Raw genomic sequence first — 27,354 nt, 5'->3', positions numbered from 1 at the left:
GGATACTCCCATATGTGGCCTATATAGGTATGTGCCGCCCGATAGGGTATGGTTTTTGAGGTTCTCGGTCCTTAAATAGGGTATCATTTTTGCTCCTTTTGGCAATGTGTTCCCGGTGTGATCCTTAGATAGAGTACCTAAATTCTATTAGCTAAAATAAACGCCCAGCTAAACGATAAAAAGATATCTTAAAACTGAATTTTCTGTTCAGGTATTAGAAAAGCGATTTTATAAAGATTTGTGTCTTGCCGTGCGCGGTTAGCCGTTATTTGGCTCGTCACGGAACGCTTCTGTTCCCCTCGAATAGGGTGTCCTTTTTCGGTTTTGGGCCCTTAAAAGGGTATCAATTTTCGCTTTCTTTATCCTTAAATAGGGTCAGGGTTTAAGAACCTTGGCGGCACACCCCTATCCGAAATTTATGGGAGTACCCCCCGGGCTTTCTGGTCCTGCTTTACAGCACAGGCAGACTACCCTATGTGCTCGTGGTTAATAATTGTTCACGTAAGACAAACAAAAGAAATATTTTGAAATCTATGAGCGTTATGAATAAAGCTCTGAAAATTACATTTCTAAATAATGAATTTTCTTCTAATTATTTCAGTAAAGATGAATCAAATGTTAATCGACTCGTGTGTGGTGATTTTTTTCGCGTTCCTGGACCGTCAGTTCGAGGGACGGGCCATTATTTTCCGGAAGGGGGGGGGGGGGATGAAAAAATTCCTCCGCAAACATTTTTCTTTAATTTATGCACCTCTGCAAACATATTTTTCCAAACGCAAACTATTTTTATATACATTTCGATTCGTGTTTGCAAGCAATTTATTTTGTCTTTTTAGGCCATACAATCAATTTTTTCAATATTTTTTTATACCCCCCTCCAAAAGAATAATGGTCCGTCCCTTTGTCATAAGTTTGTCCGAAGTTGTTTTGTATTTTTTTTTTTACATTTCTGACACGAGTTATTTTTATAGAAACAGTGTAAGATAAAAATAAAAAATAAATAAATAATAAATGGGAATTTACAGTGGGATCTTCCACTAGGTGGCTCTTCTTGATCCCACTGCTAAAATCTAACAAAGAATTGTAATAAAATTGACGAGGATATTAATAAAACTAACGAGGATGAGGAAAGGGTACCTTTTTTTTCGTGGGGAGGGGACTACTTTTCATTATCAACCTCTGCGAATTTTTTGTATATTTTTGGGCTTCCTGTTTGTGATTTCGGAGGTTGTTTTTCTCTCTTTCGAATTTAAATTTTTGCCCTGCATTATTTTGGATGGAGATAGTGACCTTTTATATTATAAATGCCCTATTGATCTAGACTACGAGCAGTCCCTATTTTTTCGCGCTCGCCCCCACCTTTCACAGCCCCCAGAGGATCAAAATGAATAGCGAAGCGCGCGCGGTCTAAAAATAGAATGCCAATGAATCAGTAGCCCCCACGAGGCTCAGAAAACATCAGCGTGTTCTGATGGAAAAGAAGAAATTTAGGCGAAGTTTTTGTTTCATGAAAGTGTTTTAGGAACACCGGCTGTTTTAGAAAGTGTTTTAAGAAAATCGTCCACACTTTCGGTTTGTTTGTCTGAGTCTTGTCTGAGTCGTGACGTCACTCACGCGCTTCGCTGTTATTATGCAATAGCTATCAAATAACTGTTTGCTCAAAGTACCTGGTACAGTCTGGACAAATAGCACGTGTTTGCAGTCCAGTCTGCAAAGGACATCGAAGATGGCGGTCTCGTTAGTTCTTCTCTTGTGCCTCTCAGCCTTCTATTCGACTGTCTCCGCTGATCATCACGATCTTTCCTCGGAGTACGCCCACCATGCTGTTCTGGATCCAGAAGAGAAGATGAAGTTGTTTTGGACTGTTGATTGGGACGCAGAAACCGTTTCTTTCGCTGTAGTGGCGGAGACCACTGGATGGGTAGGATTTGGATTTTCCACCGGCTCTGGACAAATGATCGGTAGCGATGTTGTGATAGGCTGGGTCAAAGATAACAAGGGATATCTTAAGGTAAGAAGGATCTAGCACACCGTTCTGATTAAGAAATCGTATTTAAAAATAGCTTGGTAGAATAGGCGTTCCACCTCATTGTTTAATCATCCTCGTGGCGTTCAAAGCGACATAGGTATTTATTGTATTTGTACAGCATCCAAATTGTTTTCCATCTATTTCACCATTTGAACGATCTTAAATTGCGACATTAACAACAACGTTGAACCAAATTTAAGATTTCCACAGAAGGATACATGTACCAGTTTAGAAAAATCTAGGCGAATATGTCTTGATGTAAACCAGAGATTCAACACATTTGCGGTATTGTTCTTCACTTTGCTGAAGAACAATAGCTTGTCATTTTGCTGTTGTAAGTTTGGTAAGACTTTTCTTTAGGACGTTATTTCTATGGCTGTTTCATGATCCTCAGGAATTTATTGCTTTTTTTCTTTTAAATTCGTCGAACTAGTTGTTAAATTCTGTAATTGCGGCTTAATTTTACCAGCCCCATTACCCAGGGAGCTTTTCACGACGTTTCGTAGACTTTCATATCCCGGGTCGCAGCTTTTCTGGAATGTACTTTTTCTGGAGAATTTTCCGTGGCATTTTGAATATCAGTTTGTACGGCTGTAGGAAACATAACGAAGTCTTTAATTTAGACGCATTTCAATAAACACGGCTGAGGAAAAAATTGAACGCAAGGTTTTTCTCTGGAACCGAGTTTAATTAGTCTCAAAATTGATCGATATAGCGGAAACAAAGATCACACCTTTGCTAATCCAAAAATTCATTTATTCGGGTCTGAGTACTTTTTGTAGTTTAGAGAGTATGAGCAAAATTTAGTTTAGCAGGCGCATGAATAGAAAACATGAATAGAGCATGGCCTATAAAACAGGATAGAAACAATATTTATAAATAATTTCTCCGTTTTGAAGAAAGTAGGTAGGGTGCGCGCACCACAGGAGAAAATAGGGCAGTCACATACTTCGTAACGTTAATGACATGTGAGTAACATACGTGTTATCCGCTGGCATGTAAAATCCTAATTCTTATGTACCCATATGTTACTCATAGGTTCATACAAATGCTTTTTTTTATAAGAGAAACTGGGATAAATAACGTTTACTTTCTTCATTTTAAATTTGTATTTTTTTACTGACAACTTTTGTCACGCTGTCACGCTGTCTCATTTATTCAAGGGCCAGGAAAATTTTCCAATTTATTCTTATGTCTAGACCGAATAGGACGGTTTAGATTAGCACACGATATTTTACAAAAGAAAGTTCTAAAAAAATTATTATGCGTTAGTCTGAGTAATCTTCGCTCAGCTTCTTTTAGTAATATGAAGACTGCCACAAATTAAAATGCGAAACACTTCGGCGAAACACTTTCTGTCAGAATTGCCTTTCCACAATGAGCTAGCCTGCGTAGCAGGCGTCTGTGTACGTTTTTTAACGCTTTTAAAAGAGTGCGCGATCGCGAGAAGGCCGTGCATGGCCCCCTCGCGCCTTTAGCGTTTCCCATACGCGCGCTCGAAACTACGGCGCTCTGCTACGCAGGCTAAAGATGAGCTATCGCAGGTTGCTTTCACAAAAAAGACTTTCAAAATTTGCACTTACATCGAGATGAATATTACCAGGCATAACTAATCGATGATCAATGACATCAATTGGTAATCAATGAGTAATCGATGGGTAATCAGTTGATTAGTCATTGATTATTGGCGATGATCAATGAGTAATCGATGAGCAATCGAAGCCCAAAAATTTTGTGGCCTATCGATTACTCATCGATGACATCGATTACTCATTGATGTAATTGATTACCTATTGATGTTATTGATTACTCATCGATGACCCATCAATTACTTATCAACTATCATACTGCACACAAAAGAGACACTTTCCTTTCTTTCTTGTACCATTTTTTGTGTTTTTTTTTTTTTCTCTATGTTAGTCATATTTTGCTTTATAACTGGCATTCTTGTTGACGAAATTACGCCCTCACAAAAGGTCAAATAACCTTCTGGCATATCAAGACGCGAAGGGCTAAGTACAAATACAGATGATATTTCAATATTTCACTTTACCCAACTCTTTATCTAATAACAAAACAATTGAACAGGAAAACCAACCAGTCTGGAAATGAAACTAACAAGTACGAAGACAATAATCGACTACGTGGGTTATAGATTTTGGTCGGTGGATGTTTGTCAGCAAAGTAAAACTGCTTCGGCTTAGGGAGACAGCCATCATAAGCACTTACATTACGCACCGGAACAGCTGCAAGCACTTTTACTTTCTGTACTTTTTTCACGTGTTACCATGATATTGTTAGATTGTTATAGCGTGTTATACTTTTACAAGTTCCGGTATTCAACCACGAGACTATATCGATGAGTAATCAATGCAATCAATGACTAATCGATGGAATCGATGACTGATCGATGCAATCGATGACTAATCGATGACCAAAAATTTTGTGGCCTATCGATTAGTCATCGATTACTCATTGATCATCGGCAATAATCAATGACTAATCAACTGATTACCCATCGATTACTCATTGATTACTCATTGATTTCATTGATGTCATTGATGTCATCGATTAGTTATGCCTGGATATTACTGCGGACGCAGCGCGCGTCTCGCGCCCGTGTAGAGCCCCACCCCCCATTCAAACTTTCTTTGAGCTCGTCACGCGTTCCACCAAGAACAACGAGCGCTAAAATATTTGTGCAATATGTCTTAACGTGGGGCGGGCGAATGAGAGGGGAGGGGGGAATTAGTACCACGAGTAACATACGGGTAACATACGAGTAACACACGGAACATACGGGTGCATACGGTTACATTCAGGTAACATACGAGTAACATACGGATACATACGAGTAACATACGGATACATACGGGTGCATACCAGTTCCTATTTCATTTCACTTCATTTTATTTTATTTTATTTTTCATTTTTATTTTATGCAACACAAGTCAACAAAACATACGGGCAATAACGGGTACATACAGGTAACATACGAGTATAATAATCGAAAAAATCAATTATTGGTCATTAGATGTAACGTGTTTCCTCCATCGCTCTCCCCTCCAAAAAAGATTGCGCGACGAACCTAAAGGACAAGGAGCAAAAAAATGAAAAATAAAAAAACAAAATAAAATAAAGTGAAATGAAATAGGAACTGGTATGAACCCGTATGTGTCCTTATGTTAAGATCGTATGTAAGTGAATTCAAGAAGATGAGCTATTGATCTTATAATATTTCAAATTCTTTATACCTGTTTATACGTCTTCAATACGTTTTGTCCTTTGGGCTCGTCACGCAACCTTTTTGACGGGAGGGGGGGGGGGGGGGTTGGGGGAGCATAAAATAAAAATGAAAAATAAAATAAAGTGAAATGAAAAGGAACTGGTATGTTACTCGTATGCATCCGTATGTTACTCGTATGTATCCGTATGTTACTCGTATGTTACCTGTATGTACCCGTATGTGCCCGTATGTTTCGTGTGTTACTCGTATGTTACCCGTATGTTACTCGTAGTACTCGTGTGGTGTATTAGTCATGATCGGGAATTTATAACTGCCACTGTAGGTCACTAAAGGTCCCGGCAAAATGTACGTTACAGACCTGCTCTAATTATCGGAAAAAAATGCTGTAAACTAAAAGAGACCATAAATTCAAAGGTTGACACTCCAGGTAACCTTACGCTCTGGCTTGATTGTCTCATTTTCAAAACTATTCATTGTGTCGCGTTCAGGAGAAGACAATTCATATAGTTTGCTACTTACATTTTTCTATTTGCTCTTTACTACTTTTTTTCTCTCTTGTTGCAGGATCGTTTCGCAGACAAGAAAGCACTTCCACCAATCGACGAACAACAAGACTACGAACTGACAGGATTCCAAGAAAGTGGCGGGAAAACTGTGCTGAAGTTTAAAAGAAAGTTTGACACGTGCGACCCACGTGACATAAAACTTGAGGTGAGAAATTATATTAAGTATCGCTATGTTCCAGGGTTTTCGCAGTTTTTTGGTCTAAGCTGTTCTGAAATTCGATTAAGCGCCCACCCTGTAGGAAGTAAAAGTTAATAAGCGCCCGGCGTCGAATAAGCGCCCACCCCACCCCCTGAAAAACTGAAGTGCACGAAAAGTGAAATTGAGTAAATACAACTAAAAAACTACCCCGAAGAAACTTTCAATGAACAGTTAAAGGACATCTTCACGTTTTGTTGTTATTTATTGTTTTCTGGCAAAATAAGCGTACTTCTTGCTAAAAATAGTGAAAATTTAATAAGCGCCCACCTCGAATAAGCGCCCACTCTCAAGGTCCAAGAATTTAATAAGCGCCCAGGGCGCTTAATCAAATAAATACGTTTAGGTGGTAGGTATTGTGTTTGAACATTTAACGGAATATTATATTTGGGGATAGAAATCAAACTTCAGCTATAAATATCGATTTTATTTAAGGCGCGGAAACGACTTGAAAACGTTGCCTAACGTTTTCAAATTGCAATCCATTTCCATTCGAGCCATCATTTCATGATTTCATAATTTCTACATACAAACTATCATTTCTACATATAAACTGTTTCCACCATACAGGAGATCGGTAGAACCTGATAGCAAAGGCTATGTGAACCAATATTTTCTTTGTAATGAAGGGGTGGATTCCGGGCAATGGTTTGTCTTTCTTGGTTGGGAGTTGTGGGGGGTGGGCATGGTGGGGAAATCAAACTCCACTTTTTGTCCTATCGTTTTTTTTTTTGCAAGAACTTATATGTCTTGTCAGTTGTTTGAACCTGTCAGTGATCAACTTGAAGTCTTAAGGGGGGGGGGGGGGGGGGGGCTCCACGTAAATTTGAGTGAAATTTATAGTAATTTATAAAAGGAAGAAAATTATTTTTGGAACACCAACAGACAGTTGACTCTCACGCAAGAGCACTCCAGGTTGTCAGGGGGACTAACTGGTGTCCGTTCTTTAATTACAGGTAGGAGCTACAAAAGTCGTATTCGCCTATCATCCTGAAGACCCCGCATCAGAAACGGAGATAAAACATCACGCGTTCAGAGGCCAACGGACCATCCTATTGCTCAACAGCATGGATAAAAGAGACATTAACGAGACTGGCTGGACTGAGTACGCTATGACTACAAAGAACGTAAGAAATAACACAATTACTAGATACAGATCGTGTTCTATTATGTACAAAAACTCATGTGTGAATGCTTCAGTATAGACTTTCTCAAAGTCCTTTTAATTTTTTTTTCTCGCTTCGCGACCATGCTCGCTATCGATCGCTTTTGGCTCTCATCCATTTATACGAGGTCAACTTAGAGCAAGTCTAGCTTCAGTACTGGTCATTGATAATGCTTATTGATATATCAGGAACACGCGCGCAACCCTTAAAATAGATACCGTTCTTGATTTTGGCTTTGGAATAATTTTCTTAACACCATCCTTAACGTGACTCGATTGAAATAAAAGGCTCGATTCTTCTGGCTCGATTTCTTCTGGCTCGATTTCCGTTAGCCTGCGAGAGCAGACGGCTTTTTCGGCTTGAGTTCCAAGAGGGATCAAATGACTCACGACCCGTTTTTTCGACTATGTTGCTTGTTTACAAGCAGAAGTAGGAGATTAGGAGTGATGTGGGCAAAATTTGGAACATTCTTGTCTACTCTCAAGGGACTTTTTTAATTTCTCAAGGGAGTTCTTTCCGCTTAGTGGGCGATGAAAGGGTCTCTTATTATTATTGCGTCAACACTTCCGATCTCGTGTTAAAGACGTGACTTGTCACATATTCCGCTGTAGGTGATGAAAGGGTCTCTCATTAGTATTGCGTCAACAATTGCGATCTCGTGTTAAAAACGTGACTTGTCACATGTATAAACGTTATATAACAGTTATTTTTATGCGTGAGTACCTCAAATGAGATATGACACAACTAATCGAGAATGTGAGTGGTTCAGTGTTTCACAGTCTAAAGCGTTGTACTAGTACAAGCGTCTCACTCACTGAAGCCGGGCGCTAATATTTAACCTAAAATGATTAAGAACGAAATTATCTTTTCTTTCACAAACTATTCGTCGAATACACTCCCTTTGTTCGTCTTTAAATGTTTTGTGAACAAAACTCTTGAGAGATTTTCTAAAACCTAGAAGAACTCGCTTTCTACTTCATTCCGCTCAACCTGCGCTCAACACCCGCCATGATAACAATTGTTTTTGTCTACGTGCGATATTTTTGGACCGGAAATAGCGTCGCGCACAAATGACGTCACCAAAATTGAGACCCCCCACTTGACTCAGACAAACTACAAGAGCGATATGAAGAAATTATGTCGCTCGCGAGCACTTCGCTTCGGTCTTTAGCCGTTCTCACGCAAGATGATGGCGTTCCTGGCTCGAAATTTGAAAGTGAAGCAGAGAACTATACTGTGGATCAGTTAAAACGATGGCTGAAGTGCAGAGGGCTAAAATTAAGCAGAAAACGACAACCCTTCGTGACGACCTTAATTGTGAAACGTGTTACGGAATGTATAAAGGCTGGACTACTTAGTACTATCGAGCCGTAAAAATCGTATTACTAAACACTAATCACGAACCTAGCGTCAAATTTAGAATTGACCTAAAATAGCTATTTTGATCGGCTCGAAATAATTCTTATCGGCAAAAATGTAGCTGAACGGTATAGCAGTCATTTGCATAATCACAGTTGTCGGCGTTTGTCGCCCGAAAGATAACACATTCCCCGCAAATAAATGCCATAAATTCATGAATCTCTGTGAAACTTTTATTCGTCGTTTTCATGACTACACATAACAAGAAAGCATGACAAACGTGACCATCGCGACCTTTATTTACAAACTGGCGCGCCGGGCGGCGTACATTCATGCACTATAATAAAGATAAGAAATCCTTGGCAGCAGAAAGATTTCGCTTCCTTCATTTTCGGATGACTAAAGTGAGAGTAGTGCTTTTACAGGCGTCTTTATTCCTGATTTTTGATGTTACTTTCATTCACCCTGATTCACGTTTTGCATTTTTGATTCATGTTCAAAAATAAAAGCAGGCATCACATTTATCCTTCACGCAAACCTGGGTCGACTTATCATGACTTATACCTGTTTTGCAATCAATGTTTATTTGCCCCATTCAATATTTTTGCACTATTTTTACCTCAGTACCGTTTCGCTAAGTACCATTTCGTAAAGTACCGTTTCGTTTCGCAATTCGTACCGTAAGCCGAATGGAATGAAGACTTTCTTCCCCGATTCCTCCAGCTCTAAGAGCGATTTTGGCCAATGTTCAGGATACCTTGAGTCGGTTTTGCACTCACCATGACAGCAGTGCTTTGTACTAACCATTCTTCACCCTTTGAGAAAGCATACACTCCGATTTACCTATCTTTTCACATGTTTTCTTCACGTATTGACGTAGACTGTCCACAGCCCTCTATTTTTTCGTGTTTTTTCGATCGATGAGCGCGCGGTGAGAACGGCGAGAGAACTGGACGTCAGCGCAAAACGGAAGAAGCAAGGGGGTGGGGGGCGGGGAGCGAAAAAAATAGAGGGGCTGTAGACATCTTTGGAAATATTGAATTTCCCGTTTCTCCAGAAACGGAAAATTCCCATTGGTTGAAGGGCGGCAAAAGTGTCATCGCCTTGACAACGTCCGATCATGATTGCTTGCAGGCGGCGTCTTGCGGTTTGCTCGAGTTTATCATCATTGTTGACATGCTGTGATTTGCGATGGATCGATTATTGGAATGCTCGTTGGAGAAATTTTCAAACGTTTCGTCGCTCAAAGACGAGCAGAAAGAGGCTGTTCGCCACCTTCTTTGTTCGAAGGACGTAGCTGGAATTTTACCGACTGGCTTCGGGAAAAGCCTTAACTACCAGCTGTATGCTACGGCGAAACAACTGCAAGAAGATGGGAATGTTGTTGTTCTTGTTGTTTCGCCGCTAAAAAGCATTATGATGAATGATCAAATTAAATTATTTGGCCGGCATTACTTTTGCGGCATAACTTTTGGCGAATCACTTGGCCGGCATAACTTGTGCCTCGCCGAAGACGTGTGAGGCGAACGTGACATTCTTTTGAATCGCTCGTCACGATCAACTTGCCTTGTTGTAGGAGATTCTACGCGCTAGAGATTTCTTTATAAATTCAACATTGCTTGCTGCAAGTCAAGCTTAGCTTCAGATGCACAAGATGAACACACTCTACTAGAACGAAATTCGTCTTCTTGCACTGCAATTCCAAAATCGACCAAGACGTCTGCCAACTTTCGCCGTAAAACACTTTCGCGTTTTGGCTCGACAAATAAATTTTCCGTAGAGATGTACGATGTCTTGCCGAAGTTCCCCAAGCGAATCGGGAATGAGCACCCGCGTATTCTGCAAAAATCGGAGGGACCGCTTGATTTCGGCTTTCTGCCTCTTTCTGCAGGTTTTTGGGGGGTTGAAAAGGTCGTCTCAGACGACATCCTCAACACCGAAATAAAAACTCACGTGTTGTTGTCACCACACGTGTAGTTGTATTGTAAAATGACACTTTACCACTCAAATTTAATTGGCCCGATTTAATTGAAAGGTCAAGAGGTGGAGTTGTAAATTACAAGGCGATGACAAGGGGAGGAGTCTAATACTTCCACTTTTATTCAAAGATGTCTACAGCCTCTCTATTTTTTCTTTTGCTCGCTTCCCGCCCCCCTCCCCCCCCGCGCGCTCGCTTTGTTTGCTTTTTTGCGTTGAAAAATCGAGAGGCTGTGGACAGTCTAGTATTGACGCTCTCTTGCATACATTCGCTTATGGCCGACTGCAATGTTTGTCTGAGTCACGCGGGGGGTCTCATGAGACCAAATCTATTTTTAGAATTTGTGCGCGACGCTATTAGACTTGAACTCCATTAGCCGCTGTGGGTGATGAAAGGGTATCTCATTAGTATTGCGTCAACACTTGCTATCTCGTGTTAAAAACGTGACTTGTCACATGTATAAACGTTATATAACAATTATTTTTATGCGTGAGTATCTCAAATCCGATATGACACAACTAAGGATTTGTTTTCGCGACAATCGATTGCGTTAGTCACGCTTAACACGAGTGAATAATCATTTATTCGCGTTCTCAATTCAAGGGATTTCTTTTCGGTGTGGGTGAACAATGCGTCAGTCAACACTTGAAGGCAACGTATAAGTCGCGCTAATATTTAACCTAAAGGATTTGTTTTCGCGACAATCGATTGCGTTAGTCACGCTAAACACGAGTAAATAATCATTCGCGTTCTCAATTCAAGGGAGTTCTTTTCGGTGTGGGTGAACAAAGCGTCAGCCAACACTTGAAGGCAATGTATAAGTCGTTCACAGACTAAAGCGACGCTAATATGTAACCAAGAACGTAAGAACGCAAGTTTGGACTGGTACAAGCGTCTAACACACTAAAGGAGCGCTAATATTTAACCTAAAACGATTAAGAATGCAAATTTGTACTTTTACAAGTCTTTCACATTCGCGACAATCGATTGCGTTAGTCTCGCTAAACACGAGTAAATAATCATTTATTCGCGTTCTTCTTACACCGAGGATGAGGCAACATGCTTGTCCCAACTTTCAAGAAACCCTTTTCAGCGATAATATTTATTTATTTTAAAATTCCGCCGTAGCACGGAAAAATGAATGTTTCGCACATTTTATCGGGCAAAAGACGAGAAAAATACGCATAAGACTCACATTACGAGCTGATCGGATGGTTTTTAAAATTTGATTTCTGCAAAGGCTGATTTTGTGTAAGGCTCAGGTCAGTCATTTAAAGGTCGTAGTTTTCGTCACTGGCACGATCGTCTGGCGTCTTTGGTGGTGTGATGTAATACTCTTCGACACCACTGGTGATAGATCACGCTCTTACCGAATCCCATCGGAAGCACCGCCAAATCATCTTTTCTTTCACAAACTATTCGTCGAATACACTCCCTTTGTTCGTCTTTAAATGTTTTGTGAACAAAACTCTTGAGAGATTTTCTAAAACCTAGAAGAACTCGCTTTCTACTTCATTCCGCTCAACCTGCGCTCAACACCCGCCATGATAACAATTGTTTTTGTCTACGTGCGATATTTTTGGACCGGAAATTAGACTTGAACTCCATTAGCCGCTGTGGGTGATGAAAGGGTATCTCATTAGTATTGCGTCAACACTTGCTATCTCGTGTTAAAAACGTGACTTGTCACATGTATAAACGTTATATAACAATTATTTTTATGCGTGAGTATCTCAAATCAGATATTTTCGCGACAATCGATTGCGTTAGTCACGCTTAACACGAGTGAATAATCATTTATTCGCGTTCTCAATTCAAGGGATTTCTTTTCGGTGTGGGTGAACAATGCGTCAGTCAACACTTGAAGGCAACGTATAAGTCGCGCTAATATTTAACCTAAAGGATTTGTTTTCGCGACAATCGATTGCGTTAGTCACGCTAAACACGAGTAAATAATCATTCGCGTTCTCAATTCAAGGGAGTTCTTTTCTGTGTGGGTGAACAAAGCGTCAGCCAACACTTGAAGGCAATGTATAAGTCGTTCACAGACTAAAGCGACGCTAATATGTAACCAAGAACGTAAGAACGCAAGTTTGGACTGGTACAAGCGTCTAACACACTAAAGGAGCGCTAATATTTAACCTAAAACGATTAAGAACGCAAATTTGTACTTTTACAAGTCTTTCACATTCGCGACAATCGATTGCGTTAGTCTCGCTAAACACGAGTAAATAATCATTTATTCGCGTTCTCAATTCTAGGGATTTCTTTTCGGTGTGGGTATATATGAAGAATGTATTGAACCGCTGAACTGTTTGTTTGCTTTAGTAGGCCGGAATAAGCGTATACGCGACACGAGTACTACAGTATATTCAATGTGTTTTCGATTGGGTTTTCTTTGGCTCCTTAATTTGCGGTTGAGTTTTGTAAACAGCGCGTTGTTGACTTCTAGGTTTCAGTTTTAATTTAGAATGTGATGTGGAAGTGTAAAGTATTCAGGTAAGCTAAGTTATTTTCAAGACTTCCACTCCTAAACAACATGAAAAGCGTCTTTCACCCTTTAGCAAAACACTACTCCATACCACAATTGACAGCCAACAGATAGACCATAGCAAAATAGTCGTAGTCTCATAGAGACCTTTGATTTAGTGTAGTGTTTGTACACTACACTAATGCAGTTAGTTTAGTGGGGAAGCGAATTCCGCTACGCCAGACGTAAACAGTTAATTGCGCGGTCAAGTGGAACAAGCACGTAGACATACATATGCAAATTAGACTGGAACTGGCTTGTTATTGTCCACGAATGTTCTAAAGCAATGGGTTAAAAAATTCGCGACAAGGCTCGAACGCGCTCCGGGAAATTAATTGAGGGAAAAAAGGTACTCGCAACATAAGATAAATGTACTTCACCAAAATAAACTGATAAAAAACTAACAGCCAGTGTACAACTCCGTGAGATGGTAACAGATTCATGCGAGTAATAACGCAAACAAAATACTTGATGTAAGACTTCTAAGTGGATTCCGGAGATACCGGCAGTAAAATGAGAGGACATGTAAAACTTATAAAGGATACACGTCACGCAAGCTAGCAGTAAGAGATTAATATTTGAGCTCTGGGCAGTTAATAGGGAAAAAGGTCATCGCAACATAAGATAAATGTACTGCACCAAAATAAACTGTTAAAAAACTTATAGTTAGTGCCCAACTCAGTGAGATGGCAACAGATTCACGTGAGTAATCGCGCAAGCAGATTGAATTCCGGAGATACCGGAAGTAAAATGAGAGGACATTTAAAACTTATAAAGGATTAACGTCACACTAGCTAGCCTCTCTCCTCCGCAGAGGCCTCTTTCGTGTTTCGTACGGGCTGGGAAATGGGGAGAGGTGAAAAGTAAGCGCGCGGAGCCTGGAGAGAAACGAAACGAAAGCGCGCGGGGGACACTGTGTTTTTCCCCTTCTTTCCCCCGTGTTTTTCGCCTTCGCTCACTAAAGAAGCCTCTGCGGAGGAGAGAGCTAGCTAGCAGTGAGTGATTAAAATTTGAGCTTGCTGAGACGTCAGCCTGGTAGCAAGTTCATACGGACATCATTATTGAAGAATGTCACGAGGCTGACTCTAATTATTTTCCGTACAAAAGCTACCTTCTTTAGTCACTGAGGTGATGTGCTTAAGTTTTTTTTTAACAAAATTTATAGTTTGCTAAATGATGCCATTTAACTAGCTACCTCCCTAAGTCACTGCAAGATCTGATAAACCGTTTTCAATGTGTTGGGGGAAATTCTTCTTTAGACAGATCACGTTATTAAAGAACGTGGCAGGATGACTCGAATTATTTTCAGTAAGTAAGCTACCTTCTTTAGTCACTGAGGTGATGTGCTTAAGTTTTTTTTTAAAAAAATCAATAGTCTGATAAGTGATGCCATTAACTACCTCCCTTATTTACTGCAAGATATGAAAAACCGCTGTTAACGTGTTGGGTGAAATTCTTCTTTAGACAGATCATGTTCTCAAATAACATGACAGACGTGTCTCGTCTGACAATTGCCAGACATACAAGCTCGACTGGTGACGAGTCACGTGACAACTCTCTCAAACACTACACTGTCCGTTCGGACCGCTCGTTTAAGTTTCCTTAATGGTTGCGTTTTTGTGGTTAATACCTTATTGTTGGTATGCTTACATGCATGCAGTACCCTGCTTCTATTTACCTAGATTTCTTGCTTCGTAGGTAACAATCCCTTCAAAAGAGACAACCTACTGGTGTTCTCTGATCAAAGGTCCTGAGCTAACGAAAAAACATCACATAACAAAGGTAAAAGAAATTACAATCATAGCGCTGTTTCCACAGTGCCCAATAGCGCTTCTTTATTATCTATCAGTTATTTTTGTATGACGTAGTATGAATACAATTGTATCCTTTGTCTTGACCAGTACAGTCAACTCTCTCTAAAACGGACACCTTCGGGACCGGCTCCAACTGTCCGTCTTAGAGAAGTGTCCGTTTTATAGGGAGTTAAGTTAAAGTAAATGACTGAAAAACGGCAAAGACGGGACCATCACCAGGTGTCCGTCTAAAAGAGGTGTCCGTTAAGAGAGAGTTGACTGTATACATACCAAGCTCTATTCAAGAGACATTTGTGGACAGGGCGAGAGGAAAGGAGGGGGGGGGGGGGTGGGAATGGATACGCCCTGAGAGACAGGGCGAGGGGGTAAGGGTGGCGGAGATTAATTTAGTTATTCAATCAGCTTGTGTAGATGTAGGAGACTGTGTAATTTTATTTCTGTTTAATTATTCATATCCAAAAAAACTGTAACAGTGATTAACCTTAAGCAGTACATTTAAGGGGAGTGGGGGGGGGGGGGTGCCTGAGTTGCAGACGTAATCTTACCCGGGTTAGTAAGGGTTTTAGTTTACGGCGCGGGCTAGTAGGGGTGGGGGAGGTAACGCAGATAAGACCTGATACAGTTTTGTAGGACACGGTAAAAGGAAATGATTGTTAAAACGCAGTTCCTAAGCCATTTTAGGAGGTAAAGTAGACCCATTTTACTTTTTAAATACGTTTCTATTTAATTCAAGATGTACTATTTCAAAAACGAGTGCGAGGGTTTCATCAGGTTTCCAAATGCGAGAAAACTTTTGAAACCACGAGGCCGCAGGCCGAGTGTTTTTATTGTTTTCGAGCGTTTGGAAACCTGGTGAAACCCGAAGCACGAGTTTTTGAAACTACTTTTCCAACAAAGAAAATTAGATATTTTTTCTATGTTATTAGCAGTGCCTATTCGGACAGGTTTGTTTTCGTTTGTTATATTTTTACAATGGAACTCGATCATGTCACATACTAATGTCACATACTTGCTAGGTTATCCAATTGTTGGCTTTGTCAAGGCTATCTGACACCCACTTGTTAGATTTTCACAACTTTCTGTAATAATTATTGATTGTATATCTCCCGCTTCGTTGGTTGTTTGATCGAAACGAACGCTCTGCTTAGAACTTTGCTTTGCCGTGGCAAATAGATTTAGACAAGGAGAGTTTTGCACAGAAAGGGCCCGGTTCCAAAGTGTAGCCTCTGCAAATGGGCGGCTTTTTTTGGAACGGTATAGAGTGGTGGACGTTGAAAGTGCTAACGTTGGAACCACGTGGCTTCTTCAAAGAAAGTAAACCTAAAGAAGAGATAGCATCGAACGAGAAAGCAGTCAATTCTCAGTAAGCCCTTTTTATTTTGTGGACTTGAATGACTGTTCGATTCACTAACAAATAAGAAATGTGTGTAAGTTTCGTAATGAAATGTTTGATGGTGAAATTTATTGTCTGCATCGGAAAAGCGATTTTTTAAACGTTGTTGTTGTGTTGCTTTATGAATATGCAGATTAAGAAACATTTTGCACACGGGTTTAAAATCATTTCCAAACACGTGTGGTTTTCAACTCGTTTTTCATTGGGTTTCTAAACTCAGATCATCCACCTGACCAGAATGGGGCGTTCTGGTAGGCTAATAATAATATGAATAATTAATGAGTTTGAGAAGTAAAAAAAAAACCTTTTCAAGCTCCGGAAAATGAAGCTTCACTTATTTTAATTTACACGTACATTGTCTCCTCACCCATCTTTTCTGTATCATTTGATTACCGATTGCCTTTATTACTATTTCAGTTCGAGCCTATCATACAAAAAGGAAACGAAGGTTTCGTTCATCACTTTCTACTATACGAATGTGAGGGCAACTTTGTCGAAAGCGACTACGATCAGGGGACCGACTGTAAAGATATGGCCAACATGCCGTATGCAAAGTGTCGAGATGCAAGTTTAGTCGCTGCTTGGGCTGTAGGAGGAGAGGTAAGAAGTATTATTATGCCTTATTGCGGGCCCAAGAGAGGCCCGCAACCCTTATCTTGACAGTGACCAGCGGATTGCATTTTACGCGTGCGCGCCACGTTAATAAAGAGCGAACAGAAAGCGGAAGTTGAAAATTTTGCTCTTCCACTAAGAACGATCGGAATGCGAAAAATGTGTCAATCACGACAGTTTGTCGTAAGACCGGAAGAGAAAGATCTGTTCTCCAAGAACGATAAGAATGCGAAAAATGAGTCAATCTCTCAACAGTTTGTCACATAAGATCTAGGCTTCTGTCACATGGAAGACGTTGTTTTATAGTTGTTGCTTTTGAGAAAATTTGCTGTGATTGTATCACAGATAAACCACGGCAAAGCAAATGATTCCAACAACGGTTATTATCGAGAAATTCGTTATAACACTGACAACATAGCGAGTTTACCGAATGAGAAAAATTACATCTCAATTCACACCGCGTGCTCGATTACACTTCCCAAAACCGTCAATCAAAAAAAAACTTTGGTCGGTTCGTGGCAATAGGAAAGGATAAAAACTTGCATCCTTGCGTGACGCGTTACTCGGAATAATTGTCTTTTGTCCATTTTATCATTTATTTATCGACACTGCCTACCAGTACTAAGTGCGTCAAGGCCCGCACTTTCTAACCTGTGGTTACCACTAGTTACTATGCCTTATTTTAATTTACTGCTATAGCTTTACCTTCCAGATTTTTTTTTCTAGCTTTTTGCAAGTTAAATAGGTCCGTGTTGGAGCGCAGACCGGAATCGTTGTCTTCTATTACTGGGCAAGACACTCAACTCTTTAAAGATGGGCTAGGTGTATTGTTAGGGAACCATATCAAGAGTGTTGGCGGCTAACTGTCAAGGAATAGCATTCCATATAGGGAAGAAGTATACTGTGGCAGGCTGCCTTCTGGGTTTCAGCGCGAAATAATAATAAAAACAAACAAACGTGTTCTACCCAGGCGGTGCTCGGCTTACTCCGCCTGTAATTTTTTTTCGATCTATACTCCTGTTTGCAGGCTAAAGAAGTAGCAATTCTTCATACTATAGATTATCGCCGGCCTAGTACGCTTCATTTGAGGCTGTGTTCACACTTGGTGCCTGGGCACGGTGCCCGAGCACGATTCTCGCTGGGCACTAATGTGAACATACTATTTTTCTTTTTAAGTACCCACGCCATAATTCGCGCACGGTACAAGGTCGAGTTCGGACAGTTAATGGAACTTGGTTACTTTGGTTTTCTGTGTGTCAACAGTATACACGATGCTATATATTTCTTGCCGGTGCTCATGTACCAGTGCTCGGGAACTAAGTGCATGTGAACACGACCTAAGGAGAAGCCACGAGCCAAGCGGCCCACACTGCCGGAGCTAGAAGTAAAAAGAAAGTTTCTGGGTATAGAATAAGGAACTCATGCTAGAAACGCAATTTTAGGTCTTCATGTTGATACAAATCCTTCCGTTCCATAATATCCGTCCGAAATCACAACAAGAAGCAAAGAGAAGTTAATTTTCGTGTTCTTCTCTTCCTACTTATTTGATATCTATATACAACGGAAACCCAAACATAGCCATACCCAGTAGAGTTTCTCTCTCGCGCTTGCATGTGTGATTGTTCATGGTTTTCAAATGTGCAGCAAAACTTTTCAAGGCAAGGGGAAGAGCTCGCAGTTTGTATAACAATTAGTTGAAGCCTTTTTGTCTGACTATATTTTATCTAATATTCTACTTTATCCCCAGGCGTTTTATTATCCACCCCATGCTGGATTCCCACTCGGAACAAGCGATACACCCAGGAATTTTCTGCTAGAAATGCATTATGATAATCCAGAAAATGTTGCAGGTAATTATAACCCACGTGCTAGAGCTAACTTGCAAATTTCAAGGAAACAGGTTTTAACTGGTTGCCCCGGCTTACCGAGCTACCCTGGGCAAGCCAACTTTTCATACGTTTTTTTTAGAAAAGGCATCGAAGCGTTTACATGTAAGACGGGAAACCCGTCTTGCCGGGGCACTCGGTCTAGGGGCACCCTTCTAGGTGGGATAGCTTTTTGCCATGTAAACGGTTATGCCCGGGCTATCCCGGCTTGCCGGGATAAGTCTTCGCTCATGTTCTTAAATTATATTTGAGGTTTATGGCATAAAATGTAGAAATTCTGGACTCAAATAGTGCTCTTTGACCAAAATTAGATCAAATTAGTTTTATTTGTAGGCTGGAAAGTTTTTCTTTGAGCAACAGCTAATTAATTTTAAATTTTCTTAGGAACGATTATCCTAACTCACGAAACAACAAATTTAATTTCAAATTGGCGGACAAAGACTGTTGACTTTTGATTGATCATGAATTCCCCCATAAATGGACGTGTTAAACTTCTAAGAGCTTGTAAATCAAAATAAAATAGGCTTGAAGACGGCTAGCCTTAATTATTTTGTAATAAGTCATATTTTTCTTCAATTATTTGGAGCTACATGGTTTTCCCACGCTGTGACAAGCTTCAATGACGTTGTCTCAACTCGGGAAGAAGGGCTGTGAATTCTGCATGTAAAGGCGGGCTATGTTTCATCCCTTCTAGCCGGGTAACTCGGTTAGCCGGGGCACCCTCTCCTCCATGTAAACAGGCCCTAAAAATGCACTTAGCTTTTGTTTTCGTACATATCTACATATGGAAAATGTTCAGTTTCTGCTTTATTTACAGAATCCGTTTAAAAAGGGTTTAAACAGTAGGAATTCAATTCGTATAGTCCGTTTGTTCGAGGCCTGCGTTTTTGGCGCGAAAAAAAAAACGCAGGCCTCGAACAGTCCTTTGAGATCTCCCCCATTTTTTTCAAGTTTTTGTCGGTAATCCGACAAAATCCTCTCAGTCCTGAGCATCATTGGTTATTTTCAGTTTATTATAACATCTTTTGTTTTTTTCCTACCTTATTTTAAGAGATACAGTACTTGAATTTGAAAGAAACTTTGAACATCGGAAAACTGGCTTAAATTATCTCGAACTCGGTTATCTCTTATTTTCCTTGGAATTGTTTTTGTGTTTGTTAGTTTGTTTGTTATTCAGTTGTATACTACAAGCTAGTTCGAACTTTCAGCTTTCTCGTATTTTTTTTTATTAATTTCCCTTGAAAGACGGAGATAGCAGGATTCAACTGTTTAAGAAAAATATTGTTCTTTAATTGTCTATTATTTTGCTCAATTAGGCCAAGTTGACAGCTCTGGCGTCCGCATTTACTACACCGACAAGCTTCGAAAGTATGACAGTGGCTGTTTAGCAGCGGGAGTTAAGACAGATGAATGGCACATTATTCCTCCTAAACAGAAAGACTGGATGTCTGTTGGCTACTGCACCGAAAAATGTACAAACGTAAGTGTTGAAGCAAGTTTTCAACAGAGCGCTTCATCTACAATCTTGGACAAAACTGTCAAGACACTTGGCCAAATCTCCTCCAATACGGGTACCGCAGCACATTTCGTTTTCTCCCTCCCTTTTCAATGTTGTCAATGTTGTCGTGTTTTAAATTGCAGTTGGGGGATGATATCTTATTTTTACGCGCTGGTAAGCCGCAAAAAGTGTGTGCTATTCGTTTGCCTCGACTAGCTCGGCCCAATTTAAAATGTTTCGTAGGTCACGCCATGTCATATAATATTATGATGTAGGTTTAGTGAACTTTCTCTGGTTGTTTTTGTTTCGTTGTACTGTTTTCTTAAACTGACAATTGTCAAACACCAACAGGTACTTTAATCTTTGTAAAGTCCGAGGGCATGTAGTCACCGGTGCATATTTTTGCGTTAAAAGTGGGACCCACTCTCAGGTTATAGCTTGCATTGAGAGGCCACCTTTATACACTGAATCCTGGAATGAAAAAAAACTGGTGTCAACCAGTTCGAACAAATTTCTATCATGGGATTCTCGATACGATACTTTAGGTGCGTTATATTTAGACTTTTATCACGAGTATATGCTTAATAATTTGCATCTTATTATTTTTAGTCCATTTTGAAATCAACGTCTTTGCCTGGTGGAGGAATCAATGTATTTGCTGCTTTACTTCATACTCACTTGGCTGGTAAGTCAATTTAAAAATTCAGTTTAACAACAAGAGACAAAAAAGTAAAAACTGTAAAGAATGCCAAGTAGCGATCATAATATCTTCGATAATATCTTCGATTTACCGCAGCAACGTAAAATTCTGATACTCAGACCCTACCCCTAAAAATGAGCCCCACTCAATCCCAGTCGTAAGCTTCCCTTCGACAGTAACCCACCCCCCGCAGTGTAAGCTCGTGCTCCTTCAATTCAAGAAGATGGTATCTTCTTTCGTTCATAAGCACCCCCTCCACCCCACCCCAATTGTAGAACTTGTCTTAAAACCCAATTATTTTTAAAACGCGAAATTCCTTCCGAATCCACCTCCACTTACGATAGTGTGCCAACCGAAACAGTACTTTGAACAAATCATTTGTTCAAAGGACTGTTTAGGTTTAAAATATAAACCCAGGACTCATCTAATCGGGTTACTTAGACTTGACGTTGCTATCAATTACTTAGGTGTTCCTTTTTTATTTCTATTTCTTCCTTAGGTCGTGCTATCTGGACTAAACATGTCCGTAATGGGAAAGAACTTCCAGAAATTGGTCGCGATAACAACTACGACTTCAACTTCCAGGTATGGTCGTTTAGTATTTCTGAATAACGAAAACGTATGCATTGAAAGCTTACGAAGAAAAGATCTCTCAAATGCATTATATTAGAAAAAAATTATTGTGCCCTCCACTGTTGATTTTTTTCCTGGCTAGTCCATGCTTAGAACATTACTGCGGATGGTTGAAACTATAGGTCTCGTAATCTAAATGGGAATTTTATTAACTTTAATTTAGCCCGAGTAAATGCAAGAGAGATAACGTAGCTTTTTAAAGTCTCTCCATCGCAGGGTACCCGCAGCATTATTTCGCTGGTACCCAATTATACACCTGGGCGGAGAGATGCACTATGAAAGAAAAGTGTCTTGCCCAAGAACACAACACAGAGACCCCGGCCAGAGCTAACCTGCGATCAGGCTTGACTACACCACCGCGAGAAAAATAACGCCTGATCGCAGGTTAGGCCAGAGCTCGAACCCGCAACGTCTGCTCCGAAGTCCGGCGCGCTAACCATTAGGCCACTGCGCCTCCCACGTAGATTTTTAGAGATCCCTAAAATGCCTCTTATTGGTTGTTGTTTGGTTTTGAATTTTTGCGCGCAATTCACAACCAATCGGACACACTACGCAACTCTATAGAGTTACGTCATCAGTGTAGGATTTAACAGCTGTCTCTCGAGCAATGAAAAGATTTGAATGAGCATGGAAACGGAGAGTCGGGGTAATTTGTGTCTACTCTTTCTCTGATTGGCTCGGTCTGTGATAGAAAAAAGCAAGTCGTTGAAAAGGCAATTTTTCCCGAACTCAATATTTTCCAGTCCAACCACACACACACGCCCACCCTCAATCTTTGTTTAGTCAACGATACTATAATCACTTTTTTTAGGACATTCAAGTTCTCAGGAAAGAAATCAATATTCAGCCGGTGAGTATAACCAATTGTAATGTTACTTGTAATGTAATGTTTTACTGCGCCTTTCAGAAACAGGCGAACACTGAAGTTCAAACATAACTACTATTATTCACTACAAACTTGATGAATTCGACATTGCTGATCCTAGCAGTATGCAGGACGCGTATCACTTATCAACCTAGTAAAATGGCCCAGCTCACAACGAGTCTCTCGTAGCTCAGTTGGTTAGAGCGCCCAACCGGTATCTGGGAGGCCATGGGTTCGATCCCCGTCGGGGACTCAGAATTTTTCTTTGTCCCATGCTCGTGTCATGTTGAATACTTCATCTTCATTATTTATTACCGAGCTTAAAATTTACCATCTTTATTATTTATAACTAAAGATTGCGTTTTTCACTACCGTCAATGATAATTTCCGGTACTAATTACTAAGACTATGACTAAGGCAATCAGCAAACTTTGATAGAAAGAAACAAACAAAATGGGTTGAAATCTAGCTACATCACAACCCACAGAAGTGAGCTGAATTTTGAATCCGTTAATCCGGCCGTTGAAGTACTTAGAACTGTTTCCTGAGACGAGAGGTCCTCTAGCATGATTGACGGCAGCGAAAATAACTGTTGATTGAGCAGAGTTTGGATGTAATTCAGGGGCGCAGTAAAAGGCTGAAGACCTCTTGCTCAGTGCTTTGACATAAAAAAAAACAGTTAAGACTAATAAGTCGGTTAATTCGTGTTCGTTCGTTCGTTCCTCGCATCCTGGATTTTGTCCTGTGTAGATCCATACACATAACAATTGATTATGTTATTCTTGTTTAGAGAGACGAACTGATCCACTACTGCAAGTACGATACCATGGATAGGACCAAGTTGGTCAAGGTAAAAAAACGATTTAAAAAAAACGCACGATGATTAAGCTCAATCTTCGTTCGTTTGTGTTTATGTCAAAGTTCACTTACTCATCTATTCTTAATATGAATTAAACAAGCTTTTAGTTGCATTGATTTTAATAATTTGGGACAATTGAATAGACCAAGTTCGTATTCACGATATTGAACTGTAACTAGCTTGCAATGGAGGCTAAAGCGGGGAATCTTTTCACGCTTGTTTGAGCAAGCAAGTTCCAGTCCGATATCGAGAATACAAATATATGGTCCATTTAAATCGCGCTATTTTCAAATTGGGGTTTGTTTTCTTTCATTTTTAACTTTGCTATTCCGAGACGTGAAAATTACTTTTGTGCCGAGTTACACACGGTAGTTTTGAAAGTAATAAACGATTTAAAAAAAACGATTTAAAAAAAACGATTTAAAAAAAACGCACGATGATTAAGCTCAATCTTCGTTCGTTTGTGTTTATGTCAAAGTTCACTTACTCATCTATTCTTAATATGAATTAAACAAGCTTTTAGTTGCATTGATTTTAATAATTTGGGACAATTGAATAGACCAAGTTCGTATTCACGATATTGAACTGTAACTAGCTTGCAATGGAGGCTAAAGCGGGGAATCTTTTCACGCTTGTTTGAGCAAGCAAGTTCCAGTCCGATATCGAGAATACAAATATATGGTCCATTTAAATCGCGCTATTTTCAAATTGGGGTTTGTTTTCTTTCATTTTTAACTTTGCTATTCCGAGACGTGAAAATTACTTTTGTGCCGAGTTACACACGGTAGTTTTGAAAGTAATATGTAACTTAAAATAGCAGTTAAACATACCTGCACTAATCAATACATTTCCTATGCACATTTAGGGTGGTATTTCCTCAAGAGACGAGATGTGTTTGAACTTCATGTTCTATTATCCTCGCATACTAAATGTCAGGCGATGCCAAAGTCAAGCATTCGAACCAACTTACAAACTCATCGAGAAATACTTGTGAGTATTATATAAATGCCATATTACACCAACTAAGACCATAAAATATAGATTTTAATGATATCCAGGCTCGAGGGATAATGTTTCTGAATAATTTACTGAGAGTATCGATAACTTTTCCTCTCTAAGTGATAGTTCATCTGCACGATTTAAACGGAGTCAGTGGTTTTTGTTTTGCCATGTGCTTTATTCAGACTTTGACATGAAATTTGATAGGAACATATGACAACAAGTACAACAAGTAAGGTACCAAACGATTCACTGAAAATGGTGCAACCTTTGCTAAGGAGGTCTTGATATTAGCAGCCACTTCCAGTCGCCACTTTCAAAGGTCGAAAACTATCGGGGAGTCGCTACTGAGCGAAATGGCAATATTTTTAACTGTCATGTTTTCGTTTAGGGTTGCACACGAAGAAATGTACAAATATAAATTCTATTGAGCCACGCCCAGATTTGTCTCTTTAAGAACGAGCATCCCCGCCCCTCCCGGGAGTCGCTACTTGCGGGCAGCTAAATCATATATCAAAAATCGTCTAGGAAGGTTTTCTTTATAGAGGATGAAAAGGATACATCTTGTTAGAAATTGCATAGTTTCGCATAACAAGTAACATTTCGAGGTCTTCACTATCGGAAAGTGTCACTACTCTCAGGTTCGCTTCTGCTTTTCTTAGGGGGGAGGTTACTACTTTGGGAGCTTTACGGGATTCTTTCCTTGGGTTTTTACCAGTACAGTTAAATCCCTTATTACGTCTACCTGGCTTTTACGGCCAATTTCCTTTAACCTTGACAAAAAAGCTCTGAGTCAGTAATTTTTCTTTTTCCACTCCGAGTTCCCTTAACACGAGCAAATTTAAGTCATCCGTTAGTGGTAGTCTACTGATTCTCGATCTCATTTAGTAATCTCGTTTTTTTTTTTATAGTGATGATGTAAACGTAACTAACCCCAACCACAATCCACTTGTCGGTATGGAGATCGACTGGACGGATAAGATGGCCAAAGACTTCATGAAATACAAAGATGACGTTAAAGACGTGTTTCCCGTATGTGGCCTCCTCAACTTGACGACCGTTGCTGTGAGTATTAGAAATACTAAAGTAAAAAATCATCTGGGCTTCTTATAAACACATTCCAGTTGTTGATTTTTGGTTGATAGTTACTTACCTAGTAATTAACTTTGTTAATAATTAACTTACGAACAAAAACAAGAAAGATAATCTTGATAATGGAGTCACGGTGACTCCGAAACGTCGAGCAGCATTAAATCTTTCTTGTTTTTTCTTCTGCATTTGCTTTAGCAAATCCCTGCTGATTTACTTTACTTTACTTTATTTGTCTACCTAGGCTAAATGCAACTATATTGCACTTTGGAAGCGTATTATGTCTATTGACATGACAAACTAATATGATTGAAATCTTTAAAGACGCTCTCTAGTTGGTTAAAAATGTAAGAAACAAAAACGTTTTCGAATTTCCGATGTACAGAATTGAAAGGCAAATAGCGAACTAACAGATTGATTTAATTTATAGGATTAAAGGATTTTCAACTTTGTTGTCTTTTTTGTTGATCTGTTTCGCATTCAACTTCACTCGATTGTTGACATTTTTTCGTTAAAATTGTTATACCGGGGCTCGTTTTATAGGGTTCGTCCAATGCGATTTTTTTATAGCTAGGTGCTGTTGTCAGCGATTTTTTTGCATTGTTAAGGCCAAACCGGTGAACAGAAACTTGTAGCTGTCGCTTGTTAAAAAAAAACAGCGATGAAGTGGGGACTACAACATTTTGCTTTTGATGAGATAATTGAGATTATGTCGCTCTTCGAATGTTCCTTTTTTGCCAAACGTAACATTGTACTAACGTTTCGACGTATTAAAATAGTATTTTTTTCTTCATTTTAACAGGACACAAAGAACACTAATTTGACTGTGCCGATACCGGAAATCACTGAGCCCCTGCCGCCTAAAAAGGACTGTTCTGATACAACCGCCCCTGTGCCAACTGTCAATGCCGCAAGTGAACGCCACTCGCGTGTCGCTTTTGCACTGCTCTTTGGGATGTTGTTTGCTGCGATTGGAATTTTCGCCCAGTAAAGCCATCGAACAGGACATGTCATATAATTTGATTTGAAGACAATTTACTGAGATATGAAAAAAGACGATCACGAACAATTAATACAATCATCAGATTCTGTAATCATGTTGAAAAGAAAATACTGTACACACAATCTTCGTTCGTTAATAAACCAAATATGTTTTCATAATTAATGTGGTTAATGTTATGCTAGTTCTCATATATCTGGCCCCTTTATCAGCTCGACTTCTATATTCTAGAGCATCCTACTCTCCTTGATTCGTACCTTAGCAGAACTACTCGTGAGCTCCCTCATAAGTGATTTCATTATCATTATTTTTACTGTCGGTAAAACTTCAAACATTTGTAACTTTACAGGTTCACCTTCAATTACCTACGAATACACCAATAAAACGAAAGCTTGAAAAAAGCTGAACTAAAAACGAGCGACAATGAATAAACTCATGGAAGAAAAACTTCGAAATGACATTTTTGCAAACCTAAATAGCCAGCTATTGTAGCTTGCCTCGCGATTTCTCCGCTCGCTCGCGCTCGTGCAGCCCTATAAAATATGTAATGCCCTTCTTCATCGGAAATTTTTTACCCACCCCCACCCCCCCTGGAAATACATTTTTTCGACCCCCCCCCCCCACAAGAAAAAAAAAACATAATCAAGTGAAATTAAAAATTTATCTGGCCTTGTGCCCATAGAATGTATCAGTGTACAAAAACCACATCACCTAAATAGCTGACATTGCCTCAACTGTTTGTTGTGGATGCCGTCTGTTGGTAAGGGTTGACTGCAGCCTCGTCCCCAGTCGTCCCCGGCGAATTTGGATGTGACGTCACCCGCCAAGCTTGTCGGGAAAGTTCGCCTAGGACGCCTGGCAATAAACGGCAAATCCAATATGGCGGAGCCTGTGCAACGATTGAACTTCAGTCAACTTCTTGAAGAACTTAAAAA

The 27,354-nt window shown here is 39.9% G+C and overlaps 1 protein-coding gene across 1 annotated transcript; it reads left to right on the top strand.

The window, feature by feature from the left end:
- Positions 1-1,724: 1,724 nt before the first annotated feature.
- Positions 1,725-26,410, top strand: LOC144648023 (DBH-like monooxygenase protein 1 homolog). The gene is made up of 14 exons (XM_078507675.1): positions 1,725-2,011; positions 5,841-5,987; positions 6,995-7,165; positions 14,770-14,853; positions 16,696-16,878; positions 18,638-18,740; positions 20,093-20,256; positions 20,884-20,959; positions 21,474-21,559; positions 22,419-22,457; positions 23,263-23,322; positions 24,197-24,321; positions 25,242-25,395; positions 26,222-26,410. Exons 1-14 carry the CDS (start codon positions 1,727-1,729, stop codon positions 26,408-26,410), a joined length of 1,866 nt encoding a protein of 621 aa, XP_078363801.1. The 5' UTR covers positions 1,725-1,726.
- The last annotated feature ends 944 nt before the right edge of the window (positions 26,411-27,354 follow it).

The sequence above is a fragment of the Oculina patagonica genome, chromosome 4, assembly GCF_052425735.1.
Source record: "Oculina patagonica isolate OP01 chromosome 4, crgOcupat, whole genome shotgun sequence".
Lineage (NCBI taxonomy): Eukaryota > Metazoa > Cnidaria > Anthozoa > Scleractinia > Oculinidae > Oculina > Oculina patagonica.
This window is presented reverse-complemented; position numbering and strand designations above follow the sequence as displayed.